Here is a 17,760-nt window from a genome sequence, read left to right on the forward strand (position 1 = left end):
TGCATTGATCACTCCCAATGGAGATAAATGAAAGGTAGGTGAATTCAAAGCCCCTTAAAAGCTTCTGTCAGTCAGCACCCTAAGATGGATGGACATTTGGACAGTACTCACACTGTCCTTTAGGCCCCTCAGTTTCTTACCTTGACTGACTGTTCCCACTAACCATTCTTCCCCCCAACCCCCCTTCCCACCACACCCAACAGACCAGGCTTTTCCCAGTTCACTCCTGCATGCCCCTGACACCATACCTTCCTTCCCTGGATCCCTGTTACACTCCTCCAAGCCCTCAAAGACTCCACAGTTTCATCCCCCCATTATCACTCATCACTGGCTCACACTTGCTAGTGTTGTACCCCTGCACTGAAGCTGCCATTCTCCTGCTCTCCTCTCTTGTGCCATGGAGGTAGAATACACACAACTGCACAAAAACAACTGCTGTGCATCACCTTTAAACAAATTTGAATGTGTGCCATAAGAATCTTGTGCACTGCTAACTTTATCCTGAAGGTAGGACGCAATTAAAAAAGGTTTATGCTAATGAGTATTCATGGAATGCAAATCTATTAAAAGTATGAACTTGCCACAGACTGGTGTGAGGCTCAACTCACCACAATTTTATTGCTGCATCTAAACGAGTGATTGGGAAATTGAGATTTTGCATCTTGCCATGTTTCCCACTTTTGTGGGCTCCATAAAATTATCTCCTAAGCTTTCAGTTAAGGATTTATCTGTTTCCCTGCCATGTTAAACAAGAATATTACTGTTCAGCTCTTTACTGATCTTAATTACATTCAAAATGTTTACACGGTGTGCATGAGAATATTTGCAGCAATTTAAAATTGAGGCTTAGAGTAATAAAATATCCAGGAGATCAAGACATTTTCTGGTCATTTTATACTAGTGATTTTGATATCATGCTGCACTTATCCTCGATAGGATAGGAAATAGCACGACACACACTCCCATCTGCATCAATGGTTCCGAAGTGGAGATGGTCGATAGCTTTAAGTTCCTGGGGGTCACCATCACCAACAGTTTGTCCCGGTCCACTCACGTTGATGCAACAGTCAAGAAAGCCCAACAACCTATTTACTTCCTCCGGAAGCTAAAGAAATTTGGCATGTCTGCATCGACTCTCACAAACTTCTACACATGTGCGATAGAGAGCATCCTATCTGGCCTCATCACAGCCTAATATGGTCGGTCCAAGATCGCAAGAAACTGCAGTGTGGGGTGAACTCAGCCCAATGCATTACACAAGCTTGCCACCCCCACACTGATTCTGTATACACCTCCTGCTGCCTCAGGAAGGCAGACAGCATTATTAGAGACCCCTCCCAACCAGGCATTGCCTACTTCCAGATCCTTCCATCAGGCAGAAAGTACAGAAGTCTGAAGACCCACACATCCAGACATAGGAACAGCTTCTTCCCCAAAGCTACAAGACTCCTCAATGACTCAGATTGCTCTGTTCCCTGTAAGACACCCTATGCTGCTCTTGCTCATTTATTTGCTTTGTTTGGCCTCTTTTTCCGCACTGTAACCAATCACTGTTTGTCGATGTACCATTTGTCAACGTTCTCTGTTGATTATTCTTTTGTCTGCTATGTACGTACTGGGTACATTCCCTCGGCTGCAGAAAAATACTTTTCACTGTACTTCGGTACATATGACAATAAATCAAATCAAATCATCAAAAAATGGAATGATCTGGAGATTGCCTCCTCTTAGCATAATTTGACTTTAGATATAAACTACAATTGATTAAAAATGCTCCTCATGGATAATAAAATTGTAGTATTAATGCCCCCATAAATATATTGGTTTAGTCCTTGTTGCTGCAATCTTCGCTGCACTCCAGTACCTTACCTCACATGACTGCTTACTCTCCATTATCTTTAGGATGGTTTCTTTCAGAGCATGATGGATAAATGGGGTTGCTGTTGATTTCATATATTGTTCCATAAGTGTGCTTGCTAAGGTTGTGGCACGGAAGAGTGTGGTGGATTCCTCTGAAGAAAAAGTCACAAATAAATTATAAGAATGTAGATGTCACTTTTTGGCAATCTAAACCCTGGAAGCACAGAGCAGGGGAGATGAGCGTGGGAACCTGCACTGAACTTTTCCATTTGATTTTGAAAGGTAAACATCGCCAAACCTAATGAACACTTTTGTTATTACATGTGCAAAATTGGTTTTTTTAAATAAATAATTTTTATTTGCTGCAATGGATTTTTGACACCCAGTTTGACATGAAATGTTCCAGCTTGGAGCTTCTAATCATAAACTGCACCCGCTGTTGTTAAAGCGCCGTAACTCCCAACAATATTAATACAAGGCTGGCTGTCTACAGATATACTAATTTGCCTTGTATTAAGAACCTGAAAGTGACTTGGGCTAAAAACACATTGTTGACAATTGCATCTTTGATGGCACAAGACTTTCACAAATGAGGAAGGCCATTCGACACATTAAAGTTCCCCCAGAAAGACCCCAAATCCCTCCATTGTAGCATCTTTCTTGTGTTAAGAACATAGAACATACAGTGCAGAAGGAGGCCATTCGGCCCATCAAGTCTGTACCAACCCACTTAAGCCCTCACTTCCACCCTATCCCCCTAACCCAATAACCCCTCCTAACCTTTTTTGGACACTCAGGGCAATTTAGCATGCCCAATCCACCTAACCTGCACCTCTTTGGACTGTGGGAGGAAACTGGAGCACCCGGAGGAAACCCATGCAGACACGGGGAGAACGTGCAGACTCTGCAGACAGTGACCCAGCAGGGAATCGAATCTGGGACCCTGGCGCTGTGAAACCACAGTGCTATCCACTATGCTAACGCGCTGCCCACTTTTTTTTAAAAGAATTTTTTCCCCCCAGTTTTAGTTAGATGAAGATATTCTTGCCATAGATATTTAGATATTTCTTTGAACAGAATTACATTGAAAAGAAGTGATTATATGAAACTCAGTGCAATTTATTGAATGTCTTGCTCGTTTCGGGTACATGAACTGGCCGGTGCTCGGGTGCTGGCAAAAAGAGGATCCAGACCCAGAGGCAGTAACCACCATCTGTAACAGTGGGCAAAAGAAGAACCAGGAGGGAGTCAGCAGCACCTAGAACAGCAGGCGAAAAGAGGACACCAAAGGGAGTCAGCAACACCGAGAAAGGCGATCTAATCTAATCCAGAACATATCGACCACGTTCTGAGAGAAATCAAAGTTTGACATCACAGCAAAACAGAAACTAGTGATTGGTTGATGCATATACAAAGAACATTATAGCACAGGAACAGGCCATTCAGCCCACCAAGCCTGCACCAATCCAGATTTCTTATTTAGATACTCTACTTATTGCTCAAACAATTTGTAACACTCCATTCCCCGTCCGTTTATGAGTCTATCAGGATACATCTTAAATGTTGCTAACGTTGCCTGCTTCCACCACCTCCGTGGGCAACGCGTTCCAGGTACCCACCACTCTGCGTGAAAAGCTTTCCCCACATATTTCTCCTGAACCTTCCCCCTCTCACCTTGAGCATGTGCCCCCTTATAATTGAGTCTTCCACCCTGAGAAATATTCACTGTCTGTACCTCTCATAATTTCGTAGACCTCAATCAGGACTCCCCTCAGCCTCCGTCTTTCCAATGGAAACAATGACTTAATAGAGGCATACAAAATGATCAGAGGGTTAGATAGGGTGGACAGCGAGAGCCTTCTCCCGCGGATGGAGGTGGCTAGCACGAGGGGACATAGCCTTAAATTGAGGGGTAATAGATATAGGACAGAGGTCAGAGGTGGGTTTTTTACACAAAGAGTGGTGAGGCCGTGGAATGCCCTACCTGCAACAGTAGTGAACTCGCCAACATTGAGGACATTTAAAAGTTTATTGGATAAGCATATGGATGATAAGGGCATAGTGTAGGTTAGATGGCCTTTAGTTTTTTTCCATGTCGGTGCAACATCGAGGGCCGAAGGGCCTGTACTGCGCTGTATCGTTCTATGTTCTAATCCGAGTTTATTCAGCCTCTCGTCATAGCTAACACCCCCCAGATCAGGCAACATCCTGGTGGCGTGGCAACCAGAACTGCAAGTAATATTCCACAAGTGGTCGAACTAAAGTTTTATACAACTGTAACATGACCTGCCAACTCTTGTACTCAATACCCCGGCTAATTAAGACAAGTATGCTATATGCCTTCTTGACCACCTTATCCACCTGCATTGCCACTTTCATGAACTATGGACCTGAACGCCCAGATCCCTCTTTATATCAATGCCCCTAAGGGTTCTGCCATTTACTGTATAATTCACACCTAAATTTAGTCTTACAAAATTAATCACCTCGTATTTGTCCAGATTGAACTCTATATAAGGCTCAGGTCAGACCCCATTTGGAGTATTGTGAGCAGTTTTGGGCCCCGTATCTAAGGAAGGATGTGCTGGCCTTGGAAAGGGTCCAGAGGAGGTTCACAAGAATGATCCCTGGAATGAAGAGCTTGCCGTATGAGGAACGGTTGAGGACTCTGGGTCTGTAGTCGCTGAAGTTTAGAAGGATGAGGGGGGATCTTATTGAAACTTACAGGATACTGCATGGCCTGCATAGAGTGGACGTGGAGAGAATGTGTCCACATGTAGGAAAAACTAGAGGACACAATCTCAGACTAAAGGAACGATCCTTTAAAACAGAGATGACCAGGAATTTCTTCAGCCAAAGGGTGGTGAATCTGTGGAACTCTTTGCCGCAGCAAAGAAACTGAGTGTCTTTAAAACAGAGATAGATAGGTTTTTGATCAATAAGCGGATCAGGGGTTATGGGGAGAAGGCAGGGGAATGGGGATGAGAAATATATCGGTCATGATTGAATGGCACAGCAGACTCGATGGGCCGAGTGGCCTAATTCTGCTCCTCTGTCTTATGGTCTTATGAACTCCATCTGCAATTTCTCTGCCCAACTGTCCAATCTATCTGTATTCTGCTGTATTCTCGGACAGTCCCCTTCACTATGTGCAACTCCATCTATCTATGCCATCTAAACACTTGCTAATCAAACCACCTACATTTTTCTCCCGATCATTTATATATATTACAAACAACAGTGGTCCCAGCACTGATCCCTGTGGAACACCACTAGTTACAGATCTCCATTCTGAAAAACTCCCTTACACTGTTACTCTCTGTGCGCGAATCTCCAGCCGCGTTCGGCTCTCGTTTGAGTGTAACGCGGCCGGAGAATACAGGGAGAGGCTTGCGGTGAGCCTCCCGACAGGCTCTGCAGGTCCCGGGATTCTCCGACACCCCGTGAGATGTCATTCCGAACTCTGCCCCAAATGGGCGGGACCGAATGATGCCCGTGGAATAAGTCGTAAACCTACTTACGACCTACCTGCGCGGGATCCAGCGGCCACCCACGATTCTTTGACCTCCCCAGGGAGGCTGCAGCCGGGCGCCGATCAGTGCTGGTCCACACAAATGTGGACCAGGCGGAATGGCACTCGGGGGGTCTCAGGGTAAGTGCAGGGTGGTTCCCTTGCCCCCCCCCCCCGGAATGCGGGCATGTAGGCACTGCCCAGCTGGCACCTTGGCACTGCCACCTTGCTTCGGTGGCTGGATGGCACTTCCAAGCCAGCAGTAGCACTGCCTGTGTGCCACGGTGGCAGTGTAAGGTTGCCCGAGTGCCAGGATGGCACTGCCGAGGGTCAGGGGCAAGGGATCGATGCCCAAATAATGAGGGTGGAGGGAGGGTTTGAAGGGTGGAGGAGTGCAGGGCAGGTAAGTACAGGCCTCCGGGAAGTTGGCTGGGTGATGGGGAATCCTAGAAGGAAGGGGATGCTGTAAGGGGGCTTGGGGGGGCCTGAGGAGGGGGCACCCCCAGCGGGGTGTCCTCACTTTGGAGGTGTGGGGTAGTGTCCATGTGTGTAGGACATTGCCCATGAGTGGGGGGACCCACAAGCTCACTTAGAGATCGGGGCACCCTTTCAAAGTGGCGGGCCGATCTTGGAGTTCAGCTCCCCAGTGCTAAAAAAATTTCAAGTCAAGGCTGAATTCTGAATTCTCCATCTGTGTACCCGAACAGGCGGCAGAATATGGCGACGAGGTGCTTTTCACAGTAACTTCATTGCAGTGTTAATGTAAGCCTACTTGTGACAATAAAGATTATTTATTTATTTTATTTATTTAAACCGGTGAGGAACTCCCCAAGGGCCAAAAAAGTGACTAAGTGTCATTGAATAGCAGTGGGGAACTCATCAGCAGAGACAGCAGTAAACTTCCTGAAAAACCCACTCAAATTAACTTGGAAATTATTTGGGAGAATTGGGCCCTCTGTGGCCTGTTGCCAAGCCAATTCTTTATCCATCCAGCTGGCACACCCTGAACCTCTTGCGACTTTACCTTTTGTACCAGTCTGCCATTAGGGACTTTGTCAAACAACTTACTAAAGTCCATGTGGAGGATATCCACAGCTTTTCCCTCATCAATTAATTCTGTCACCTCCTCAAAACTCTATCAAGTTGGTAAGACATGAAGTTCCCCGCACAGAACCATGTTGCCTATCACTAACAAGTCCATTCGCTTCCATATGTGAATAAATTCTGTCCCTCAATACATTCTCCAACAGCTTCCCCACCATTGACATGAGGCTCATCGGCCTTTAATTACCAGGATTTTCCCTGTTTCCCTTCTCAAGCAAAGGGACAACATTGGCTATTCTCCAGTCCTCTGGAATCTCGTCTATGGTCAAAGATGATGCAAAGATATCTGTTAAGGCCCCAGCTATTTCCTCTCTTGCCTCCCACAGTAACCTGGGATATAGCCCATCCGGCCCAGGGGATTTGTCTACCTTGATGCATTTTAAGATATTCAACGTTTCCTCCTTCATTACGCTGACATGTCCTAGAGTACTCACACACCCATCCCTAACCTCAACATCGTCATGTCCTTGTCGAATACCGGTGCAAAGTACTCATTAAGATCTCACCCAATTCCTTTGTCCTTGAGTGGGCCTATTTTTTCCCGAGCTACCCTCTTGCTCCTTATATATGTATAAGAGGCCTTGGGATTTTTCTTGACCGTGCTTGCCAATGACATTTCATGGTCTCTTTTAGCCCTCCTAACTCCCCGTTTGCGTTTGCTCCTACTTTCCCAATATTCTTCAAAAGCTTTGTCTGTTTTTAGTTGACTAGACCTAATGTATGCTTCCTTATTCTTTTTGACCAGTCTCACAATTCCCCCATCATCCATGGTTCCCTAATCCTGCCATTTCTGTCCTTCATTTTCACAGGGACATGCCTGTCCTGCACTCTAATCAGCTGGTCTTCAAAAGACTCCCACATATCAAATGTGGATTTACCCTCAAACAGCTGCTCCCTGTCCACATTCTCCAGCTCTTGCTGAATTCTGTTGTATTTTGCTCATATATTTATAAAACTCATGTAATTGATTGCATCTGGCAATAGTAAAATTTTATTAGTTGTAGCAAAGTTTACCTGCACAGTAAAGATTATTGGGAGTAGCAGTGTTTATAAACTATAATTAAGAAAATTAAATTTACACATAATAGAGATGGCAGGGCAGGTGGTGGTTTGCAAGGGCAAACACATCAAAATAAGTGTCTATGGCTTGAGGAGCTTCGGATCAGAGTAACTGAGTTAGAGCTCGAGCTGTAGACACTGTGACACATCGGGGGGGGGGTGCAAAATTACTTCAGGGCAATAAATGCTGGCCTAGCCAGCAATGTCCACTCCCAGTGGAAGAAAATAAAGCACCCCATCAAACAATATATGCTCCCTCCACGACTAGAGGCGAGGGGAAGCAGTGTACACTATCTACAAGATGCACTGCTGAAACTCACCAAGGTTCCTTTGACTGCACTTATCAAATCTATGAGTTCTGTAATATGGAAGGACAGGGGCAGCATGGGAACACCACCACCTGCAAATTTCATTCTTAAACCATCCTGACTTTAAACAATACGCAACTTGCTCTTTTTGAGGAATGGTCTTCATTCACAAAAGAAACGTAGAAAATAGGGGGATTAGGCCATCCGGCCCTTTGAGCTGGTCCACCTTCATTATGATCATGGTTGATCATACAACTCAGTAACCTATTTCCACCACCGCCGCCCCCAACTCCCCAATATCCTTTGACCCCTTTAGTCCCAAGAGCTATATCTAACTCCTTCTTGAAAACATGTACAATTTTGGCCTCAACGGCTTTCTATGGTAGTCAATTCCACAGGCTCACCACTCTGGGTAAAGAAATTTCTTCTCATCTCAGTCCCAAATGTTTTACCACATATCCTTAGACTGTAACCCCCTGGTCCTGGACTCGCCTATCATTGGGAACATCTATCCTGTATGATGGTCCTGTTAGAATTTTATAGGTTTATATGAGATCCCCCCTCATTCTTCCAAACTCCAGCAAATATAATCCTAACCAACTCTATCTCTCCTCATACATCAGTCCTGCCATCCCAGGAATCAGTCTGGTAAACATGTGCTGCACTCCATCTATAGCAAGAAGATCCTTGCTCAGATAAGGAGACCAAAACTGCGCACAATATTTCACGTGTGGTGTCACTAACATCCTGTATAACTGCATCAAGACATTCCTGCTCCTATACTTGAATCTTCTCGCTATGAAGGCCAACATACCATTTGCCCTCTTTACCATCTGCTGCACTTGCATGCGACTGGAGTACAAGGACACCCAGGTCTCGTTGCATATTCCCCTCTCTCAATCTAAAGTCATTCAGATAATCTGCTTTCCTGTTTTTGCTACCAAAGTGGGTGACCTCACACTTATCCACATTATGCTGCATCTGCCATGCATTTGCCCACTTGCTCAAATCTTTAGAAAATAACCATGGAGCAGCAACTGCACCATGCAATTTTGTTCTTTTGGGATTTAGCCATTAAAAATTGATGAAAAACCAATAGCAGAAACTAAGCTAAAAGTCAAAATCACTCAACTTGCATTTTCTTTATATAGTACACTTCAAATACAAGAAGTGTCTCAGTGCTTTTCAGCCCAAATAAATGTACATTAAAAATGTATTTAATTCAATAAACAACCTAAAGGGAATAAGTTACTGATTTAGATATAATAGGCCTACCTTCCACGTTAATTTCTCTGTCGTTGAGTATTTGTAGCAACAGTGATTCAAGCTTCTCATGCCGAAAAATTCTCAGTAGAATACTGGCCAGTAATGTGCGATCCTGGCCACACACATGGGATAAGGCATATATCACATGGAACTCTTTCTGAAGAATAAGCTACAAAACAAAAGTGAGGATAATAAACTAATCAAAATGCAACATATTCGTAGAGTGTTTACAAATGTATAATTTCAATAAAAACACTTTTTAGCAGGTTTAAGTTGACTTTCAAATTCTGTAGAACCACAATGCGATGTTGGAAGTTGAATTCATAAGATCTGGCATTGGGTAGACTCCATAATACACATTTGATGCCAGAAACTGGCAGTAAACAAGACCGCAGGATTGAAATCCACCAGGCAATACCTGATAAAGCTGGCTTTCCAACAGGATAACACTGTTGCCAAAATATATATTATTTAAATAACGTTGTGAATTGTCCCAGATGATCCTTCCTCCTTTTGCAATAATTTGCTTCCTATTTTATGAGGCAATATTACATATAAGAAACAAATATTGTCCTTGCCTTTATTATTCTCAGCTTAATCATTCCAATGCATTCCTGGGTGGCCTCCTACATCCTGCCCTTCTTTGTATTGAGGTCACCCAAATAAAACTCTGAGGCCTAGGCCCTCCCTTCCTTAGTCATTTTTGTGAGTTCCCCAATCCTTCAAGATACCTGTGCTCATCAAAGTCTCTTTAGCATCGCCCAACACGCACGCACGCACGCACGCACGCACGCACGCACGCACACACACACACACACACACACACACACACACACACACACACACACACACACACACACCCACACACAGAGTTAAATAAATATTATTTCTTTGTATCCTGAAAACTCGTGCTGGATTCTTCGTGGCCCTCACAAAACTGGCAACGAGAGTTAAAGTGAATAGCTGTCTACACTGCTGAAGCCACCTCCCTGGATTTTTGTTAGATACAGGTTGGAAGTTGTTTTCTATTACACCATGTCTCTGTATGGACGTTTAGATGTTTTTGATGCTGCGCTGGAAAGCTGGAACCAGTACTCACAAAGGATGCAAAACTATTTCCGGGAAAACAACATCACCGAAAACGAGTGCCAGGTGGTCATATTGCTCACCACCTGCAGCCTGCATACGTTTGGGGTGATTAGGAGCCTTACGTACCCAGCTGTGCCAGACACCAAAACGTTTGATGAACTTGTGAACTTAGTGGGGCAACATTTTAACCCAACCCCATCCACGATAGTTCAACGTTACCGGTGTAATACCGCTGAGAGGACCCCAGGAGAATCCCATGCCAACTTTCTATCCAGGCTACGCAGGATTGCGGAGTACTGTGACTATGGTGAGAAATGTTATGCGACCGTTTAGTTTGCGGTATTAACAATGCGGCCACCCAGAGAAAGTTGTTAGCCGAGCCAACATTGACTTTTTAACAGGCCATTAAAACAGTATTGTCCCGAGAGAGCGCAGAACGAGGAGTGCAGGAGCTACAGGGAATGGAGGTGCATGCCTTGGGGCGCAACCCCTTCCGTCCGAAAGCGTCCCCCTGCACCCCTGCGTACCTTGGGCGAGGCGACGTCTGGAACGATGCCAGTGGCTGTCAGACATTCCTCCCCGAAGGGAGCCTTCTCCAGAACCAATGGATGAGGAGCCATGTCCGTGTCAGACCTGTAGGCGCCGACCCCGTCGCGGACGCCGGTCCTGGGGGCGCCAGGGGTGCCGTCGTTCCAACCGAAACTGGGGCCAGCCCAGGGGCCGTACCTTTCATTTGGATGAACCTGCAGCGACTACTCCCGAGGACGTGGAGACAGAGGATGACTGCCTGCAGCTGCATTGTGTGGCAGCTCCCCGTGTGGCCCCCATTAAAGTGACAGTACGGGTCAATGATCACCCGCTTGAGATGGAGTTGGATACTGGCGCAGCGGTCTCCGTGATCGCCCAGAGGACATTCGACCGCATCAAGCAGGGTATACAGACCCTTACATTAACCGACACACAGGCCAGGTTGGCCACCTACACGGGGGAACCATTGGACATTGCAGGAACTACGATGACCCCTGTCGTTTATGGATGCCAGGAGGGGCGTTCCCCACTTATCGTGGTGCGCAGCCTGTTGGGTCGGGACTGGTTGCGCCATTTGCGGTTGCAGTGGCAGCACATCCTCCGAACAGTTTCTGGAGGGTTGACTGAGGTGCTACGACAATTCCCGGATGTATTCCAGCCCGGTTTGGGGAAAATAAAAGGGGCTGTAGGCCGTATCCAAGTCGAACCAGGAGCCACGCCGCGCTATTTCTGGGCGCGTCCGATGCCTTACGCCTTGCTCAAGAAGGTAGAAGGGGAGCTCACTCGTTTGGGGACTTTGGGTATCATCAGGCCTGTCCGTTTCGCTGACTGGGCAGCACCAATTGTACCTGTAATGAAGCCAGATGCCACAGTTCGCTTGTGCGGCGACTCGACCGATACCCAATGCCTCGCATAGAGGACCTCTACGCGAAGCTTGCAGGCGGACTCTCGTTCACAAAATTAGATATGAGTCACGCCTACCTACAGTTGGAGCTGGACCCTGCCTCCAGGCCATATGTAACGATTAATACACATCGGGGCCTGTATGAATATACACGTTTGTCCTTTGGAGTATCCTCTGCCTGCGCTATTTTGCAACGCGTTCTGGAGGGCATTTTGAGAGGTTTAACGCGTGTTGCGGTCTACTTAGATGACGTTTTGATCACAGGGACGTCGGAGCAGGAACATTTGGAAAATTTGAAGGCTGTCCTTAAGACGCTTTTCGGAGGCTGGAGTCTGTTTACGTCGTACAAAGTGCGTCTTTCAGGCGAAGGAAGTAGTCTACCTGGGTTATCGGGTGGACTGCGAAGGTTTGCACCCCGTCGCAGAGAAGGTGCGCGCGATTCAACAGGCCCCCGCCCCGACTGACACTTTGCATCTTTGTTCGTATCTTGGCCTCGTAAACTATTACGGAAAGTTCCTCCCCAATCTGGCAACTACGCTGGCCCCGTTGCACCTACTGCTAAAGAAGAATCACACCTGGGTTTGGGGTCAGCCGCAAGAAACCGCTTTCCGACTGGTAAAACAGCAATTGTCGTCGTCTGGGTTACTAACCCACTATGATCCTGGAAAGCCTTTGCTCGTCACATCTGATGCATCCCCGTATGGTATTGGGGCCGTCTTGTCCCACAAGGTGGAGAACGGGGCCGAGCGGCCGATAGCTTTCGCCTCCCGTACATTGACTGCAGCGGAAAAAAAGTACGCGCAGATCGAGAAGGAGGGCCTGGCGGTGGTCTTTGCGGTGAAACGTTTCCACCAGTACGTATATAGCTGCCACTTCACTATCGTGACTGATCATAAGCCTCTGCTGGGACTTTTCAGAGAGGATAAGCCAATACCGGCCATTGCTTCCGCACGGATCCAGCACTGGGCTTTGTTCCTCGCTGCATACGAGTATTCTCTGGAGCACAAACCAGGAACCCAGATAGGGAATGCCGACACACTGAGCCGATTGCCTTTATCGACCGGCCCCATGTCGACCCCCACGACCGGTGAGGTGGTTGCAACCCTAAATTTTATGGACACCTTGCCTGTCATGGCATTACAGATTCACGAGTGGACCCAGACAGAGCCAGTCCTGTCAAAGGTTCGGCACATAGTCCTGTATGGTGGGCAGCATAGACAGCTCCCAGGCGAGTTGCGGGCATTTTCCTCCAAGCTGTCCGAATTCAGCGTGGAAGACGGCATCCTTTTGTGGGGGACGCGTGTGATTGTCCCGGAAAAAGGACAGGAGCTGATACCGAGAGACTTCCACAATGGGCATCCAGGTGTGACCAAAATGAAAATGTTGGCCCGGAGTTATGTCTGGTGGCCAGGCCTTGACACCGACATTGAGAAGGTGGCCCAAAACTGTTCAGTTTGTCAGGAGCATCAGAAACTTCCACCGGCCGCGCCCCTACATCACTGGGAATGGCCAGGGCGGCCTTGGGCGCGCTTGGTTGCGGATTTCGCTGGCCCTTTTCAAGGATCCATGTTCCTTCTATTAATCGACGCCCAGTCTAAATGGCTAGAGGTGCATAAGATTGGAGGCACAACGTCCTGCGCAACAGTCAAGAAGATGCGTTTGTCTTTCAGTACGCATGGCCTCCCCGAGGTGCTGGTCACGGACAATGGCACTCCGTTCACAAGTGAGGAATTTGCGAGGTTCATGAAGATGAACGGCATATGTCATATCCGCACTGCCCCTTACCACCCAGCTTTAAATGGGTTGGCGGAGCGCACAGTGCAGACATTCAAACGAGGCCTAAAGAAGCAGTCTTCGGGGTCGATGGACACGAGACTGGCTTGTTTTTTGTTTTCATATAGGACCACCCCCCATGCAGTGACTGGGGTAGCTCCCGCAGAACTCCTAATGGGCCGGAGACTTCGTACCTGCCTTAGCATGGTTTTCCCGGACATTGGCGCAAAAGTACGCCGCACACAAGAACGGCAGGGACATCGTTTTTCTCGGCATCAGCCGATTCGGCAGTTTATGCCCGGTGACCCAGTGTTCGTTCGGAATTTTGCTGGTGGTGCCCAGTGGGTCCCTGGCGTAATCTTTCGCCAAACGGGCCCCATCTCTTACCAGGTGCAAGCCCAGGGTCGTCTCCAGCGCAAACATGTAGACCATGTTCGGTCCAGAAGACTATCCCTTCCAAAGAATCCCCGCCCCAGGAGCTCATTTCTACAGCCGCAGAGACAAGACACAATGGAAAGTATTCCTCACAATCTTCCTCTGGTGCCTCACTCAAAGCCTGCGCAGGTTGTGACAGACCGCGTGGAGATAAAGACGCCGAGATGACGGAGGCAGCAGACTCTGACTCCGAGATGGAGACACATGACACCTCAGAGGGGGAATCCTCGGGCCCACGGGCCGTGGATGTACAACCGTTACGCCGTTCATCACGGAAGCGCCGGTCTCCATCTCGTTACACGCTGCCCGATCCAGCGCCTCGTGCAAATGGTGTCCAGCCTGCGGCAAAACGAGTCCGACGCCCTCCTTCACCTGGGTCTTCGGTGGATTCCTTGGACTTTGGGGGGGGGGGGGGGGGGGGGGGGGGGGGGGGGGGTGGGGGGGGGGAGACGTTATAACCTGCCTGCTTACCATTGGCTGGGGACTAATGACAATCCCACAATCCTATGGGAGTATGAGCTTCCCCAATGAGTGGGGCGGAGAAATCATTAGCAGACTCCCTGCATAAATACAGCTGGCCAGTTTGGAACCAGCAGAGAGGAGTGAGCAGCAAGGGAAGTTGCTGCTGCTGTTGTGTATATATATGTTATTGTAAATAAATGTTATTTCTTTGTATCCTGAAAACTCGTGTTGGATTCTTCGTGGCCCTCACAAAAAAAACCTACTTCTTTGACCAAGGGTTTGACAATCTGGCCGAACCTCCTTATGTGACTCAGTGTCAAATTTTGTTTTACAATACTTGCAAAATGCTTCAGGGCATTTTATTATGTTAAAGGCACTGTATAAATGCAAGTTGCTACTGTTGCTTGATGACGGAATGAAGATATTTTTCTTTTTTCAGTTATAATGTTTAAATGCAATGAACACAGAAGAAAAACTAAAAGGGATATCAGGCTGCTAGTAGAATGCATAAATACAATTTAGATCAACTTAATTTTATATTTGATGTTCACTCCTGCATTTATTGGAAGTGATGGGAACTCAGACTACTTCTCCCCTTCCTAATCCAGGAATTCTGGGCACAACTGTGGTGGACCTATCATGATCCCACTAAGATCACTAATTTCTGTTTTGTAGTTTTTGATAAGCTGCAATTTCCTCCAATTAAAGCATGTGGCAGACTAAATCAATTATTTGCCATTCGCCATAAATTCAGTAGCTTGATCAAACATCACCTCCCTATCCAGCCATGATCTCAAGTTGAGCCACGCTTACTAATTTATTTAACACGGAGTTCAATTTCAGACCAAATATCCTTGACATCACAAAGACCATCTATTTTCACTGTTATATCATCAACCTCCACCCTTACTGCCAACTCCCACCATCAATTCTTGCAGGTATTCACCACTAGAATCAACAATTCCACAGGTCTCCAATCCAGCCTTCTATACCTCATCCTTTATAAAACTACAGCTTACCCAAAGTTGCACAGTTCTTTCCTATTCTGCACTTTATCCTATTAATCCATTACTCCCGTCCTTGTTGACATATGTTGAAGCACTGGGGTAATGGATGAACAGGTTAAAACTCTTATTCACATCTTAAAATCCCTCCAAGGACACACGCTTCACATTCTTGTAACCTCATACATTACACCTAAACTCACTGTTCTTCTGACACTGGGCTCTTGTGCAAATACCATCCTTCATCCCAGCATTGAAGCCACACTGGCATAATTCATCTCTCAGTCTTTGCACTTCCCTCTCCTTGGCTAGGTATCCAGTTTCCTCCTTCCAAAATTGGGACTATTGCCACTCTATGAACACTACATTAATAAAAATGTTTGCTGGCTACACAGCTTAGCTTTTCAGTGGGCAATCTCACCTTTTGGAGGAGGAACTGCTACTGTTTCCTGAGAAACAGAAATAATTGATTCATGAGTATACTCATTTACAAAGCCTAAAGTGTGACACGATAAATAAATTCTTCTGTAGCTCGCTAATAGTTAACATTATTCAGCCAGCTAAACAAATTTCAGAAAAGTTATGGAAGGCGAGTTGGGGAAAGAATGAGGATGAGACAAGAACAACATTTTGCATTTTGCCTCAGCCTGGACAAGAGGTTGTTTTAGTTGAATTTTGTTGCAATGGGCAAGATGAGAGTTAATTTGGGCCTCACTGGATTCCAAGTCATTATTTATGCATCAGTGGGTGGCAGGTGCATGACCTTTTTCTTCTACTCATAGTTGCGCACATTTCTTCGGTTAACCAGTGCTCTGAGAAATATTTCTCAAAAAAAACATTTGGCAGGTTTTATGCATCAAAATTTAAATGCTGATTGGTTAAATACTTTTTCCAGATTTTATAACAGGTTTTTCTGAAATCGATTGTTTAAAAAGAAAAGTGCGCTTTTAAAAAACAATACTTTTATTATCTCCCCCCCCCCCCCCCCCCCCCCCCCCCCCAACCCCGCGACCTGACTGGGGTCCACAATTACACAGTATGTACAGTACAGATGCATGTAATTCAGCCCAATTGATTTATGCCAGTGTTTGCTTCATATGAGCCTCTTCTGAAATTAGTTACTCTAACCCCATTGGCATGGCCTTCAATTTCTTTTTAGATTAGATTTAGATTTGTCGTGTGTACGAGGCACAATGAAAAGTATTGTTCTGCGTGCAGTCCAGGCAGATCGCTTCAGATATGAAAACATAGAACATATGATAAATATATGAGAATATATAGTATTTAGTGCTACAACTGTAGAGAAGATGTGTAGAAAGACCAATTCAGTTCATAAGAGGGCATTCAGGAGTCTGGTAATAGCGGGGCAGAAGCTGTTTTTGAATCTATTGGTGCGTGTTCTCAAACTTTTGTAAATTCTGCCCGTTGGAAAAGGTTGGAAGAGAGAATATTCCGGGTCGGAGGGGTCTTTCTCTCTCATGCACGTATTCAGTCTCTCCCTAAATGGATCTATATTATTTGATTCAACTACTCCATGAGGCAGCAAGTTCTACATTCTAGCCATTCTCTGAGTAAACATGTTTATCCTGAATTATTTATTGGATTGATTAATGATTATATTAATGATCCCTAATTGTTAATTTCCCCACAAGTGGCAACATCCCACCTACTCATTAGATCAGCCCTCAGCTTTTTTTCCTTTCGAGTAAATAGGCCATTCTGTTCAACATATCCTGACAGTTTTGACTGGTTCCAATATCATTACTGTAAACCATTTTTCACTTTCTTCAGTGCCTCTATATTATGATTATATCAAGAACAGAACTCTGCATGGTACTTCAAGTGTGTAAATGAGAGTTCATACCAGCCATGCATCTTAATGTTTTGAGTTGTTTGTGGAATTAACACATGATGAATAAAAGCAATTACAATTCTGCTGAATTGGGGTGCTTTATGAATTGGGATGCTTTATAATGCAAGGCTGAGAGACCAAAGGAAAGGATGGTCACTCATTCACGTCTTGAGGGTCTGGAGCATGTTGTTTGGTCACTGTTTATAGTAAGAGTGACTGAAAAGCTTAAGTGGACCATACAACCATGGTAACTGAATCATTGACAGAGACTAAAATGAACATAAATGCATCTTGTTTCTATGTTAGCCGAAATGTGCATTACATCTCTTTTAATGGTAGCATGCATGGAATGTAATGTAGAGATCAAAAGGTAGAATTGGTATATGTGTTTTGAGTAAACCTCTGCTTATTGGGAGAAAGAAAGAGATAGGAGGATTAGACATTATAGCCCGGAGTCTGCTTTGCCATTTGATTATGGCTGATTTTCAGCCTTAACTCCACTTCCCCCTCACTCCCTATATCCCTTCATTGTCTGAGACCAAAAATCCATCTATTTCAGCCTTAAAATATATTCAGAAATGGACACCACCACCTCCTGACGTAAA

General features: G+C 45.9%; 1 protein-coding gene across 1 annotated transcript in view; it reads right to left on the reverse strand.

The window, feature by feature from the left end:
- Positions 1-17,760, reverse strand: part of rasa1a (RAS p21 protein activator (GTPase activating protein) 1a) — a 285,109-nt gene that overhangs the window by 73,562 nt on the left and 193,787 nt on the right. Inside the window, 2 exon segments of the mRNA XM_038805349.1 lie at positions 1,870-2,012; positions 9,118-9,277. Of these exon segments, the coding sequence (XP_038661277.1) occupies positions 1,870-2,012; positions 9,118-9,277 (303 nt within the window).

The sequence above is a fragment of the Scyliorhinus canicula genome, chromosome 8 (genome assembly GCF_902713615.1).
Source record: "Scyliorhinus canicula chromosome 8, sScyCan1.1, whole genome shotgun sequence".
NCBI classification, from domain to species: Eukaryota; Metazoa; Chordata; class Chondrichthyes; order Carcharhiniformes; family Scyliorhinidae; genus Scyliorhinus; species Scyliorhinus canicula.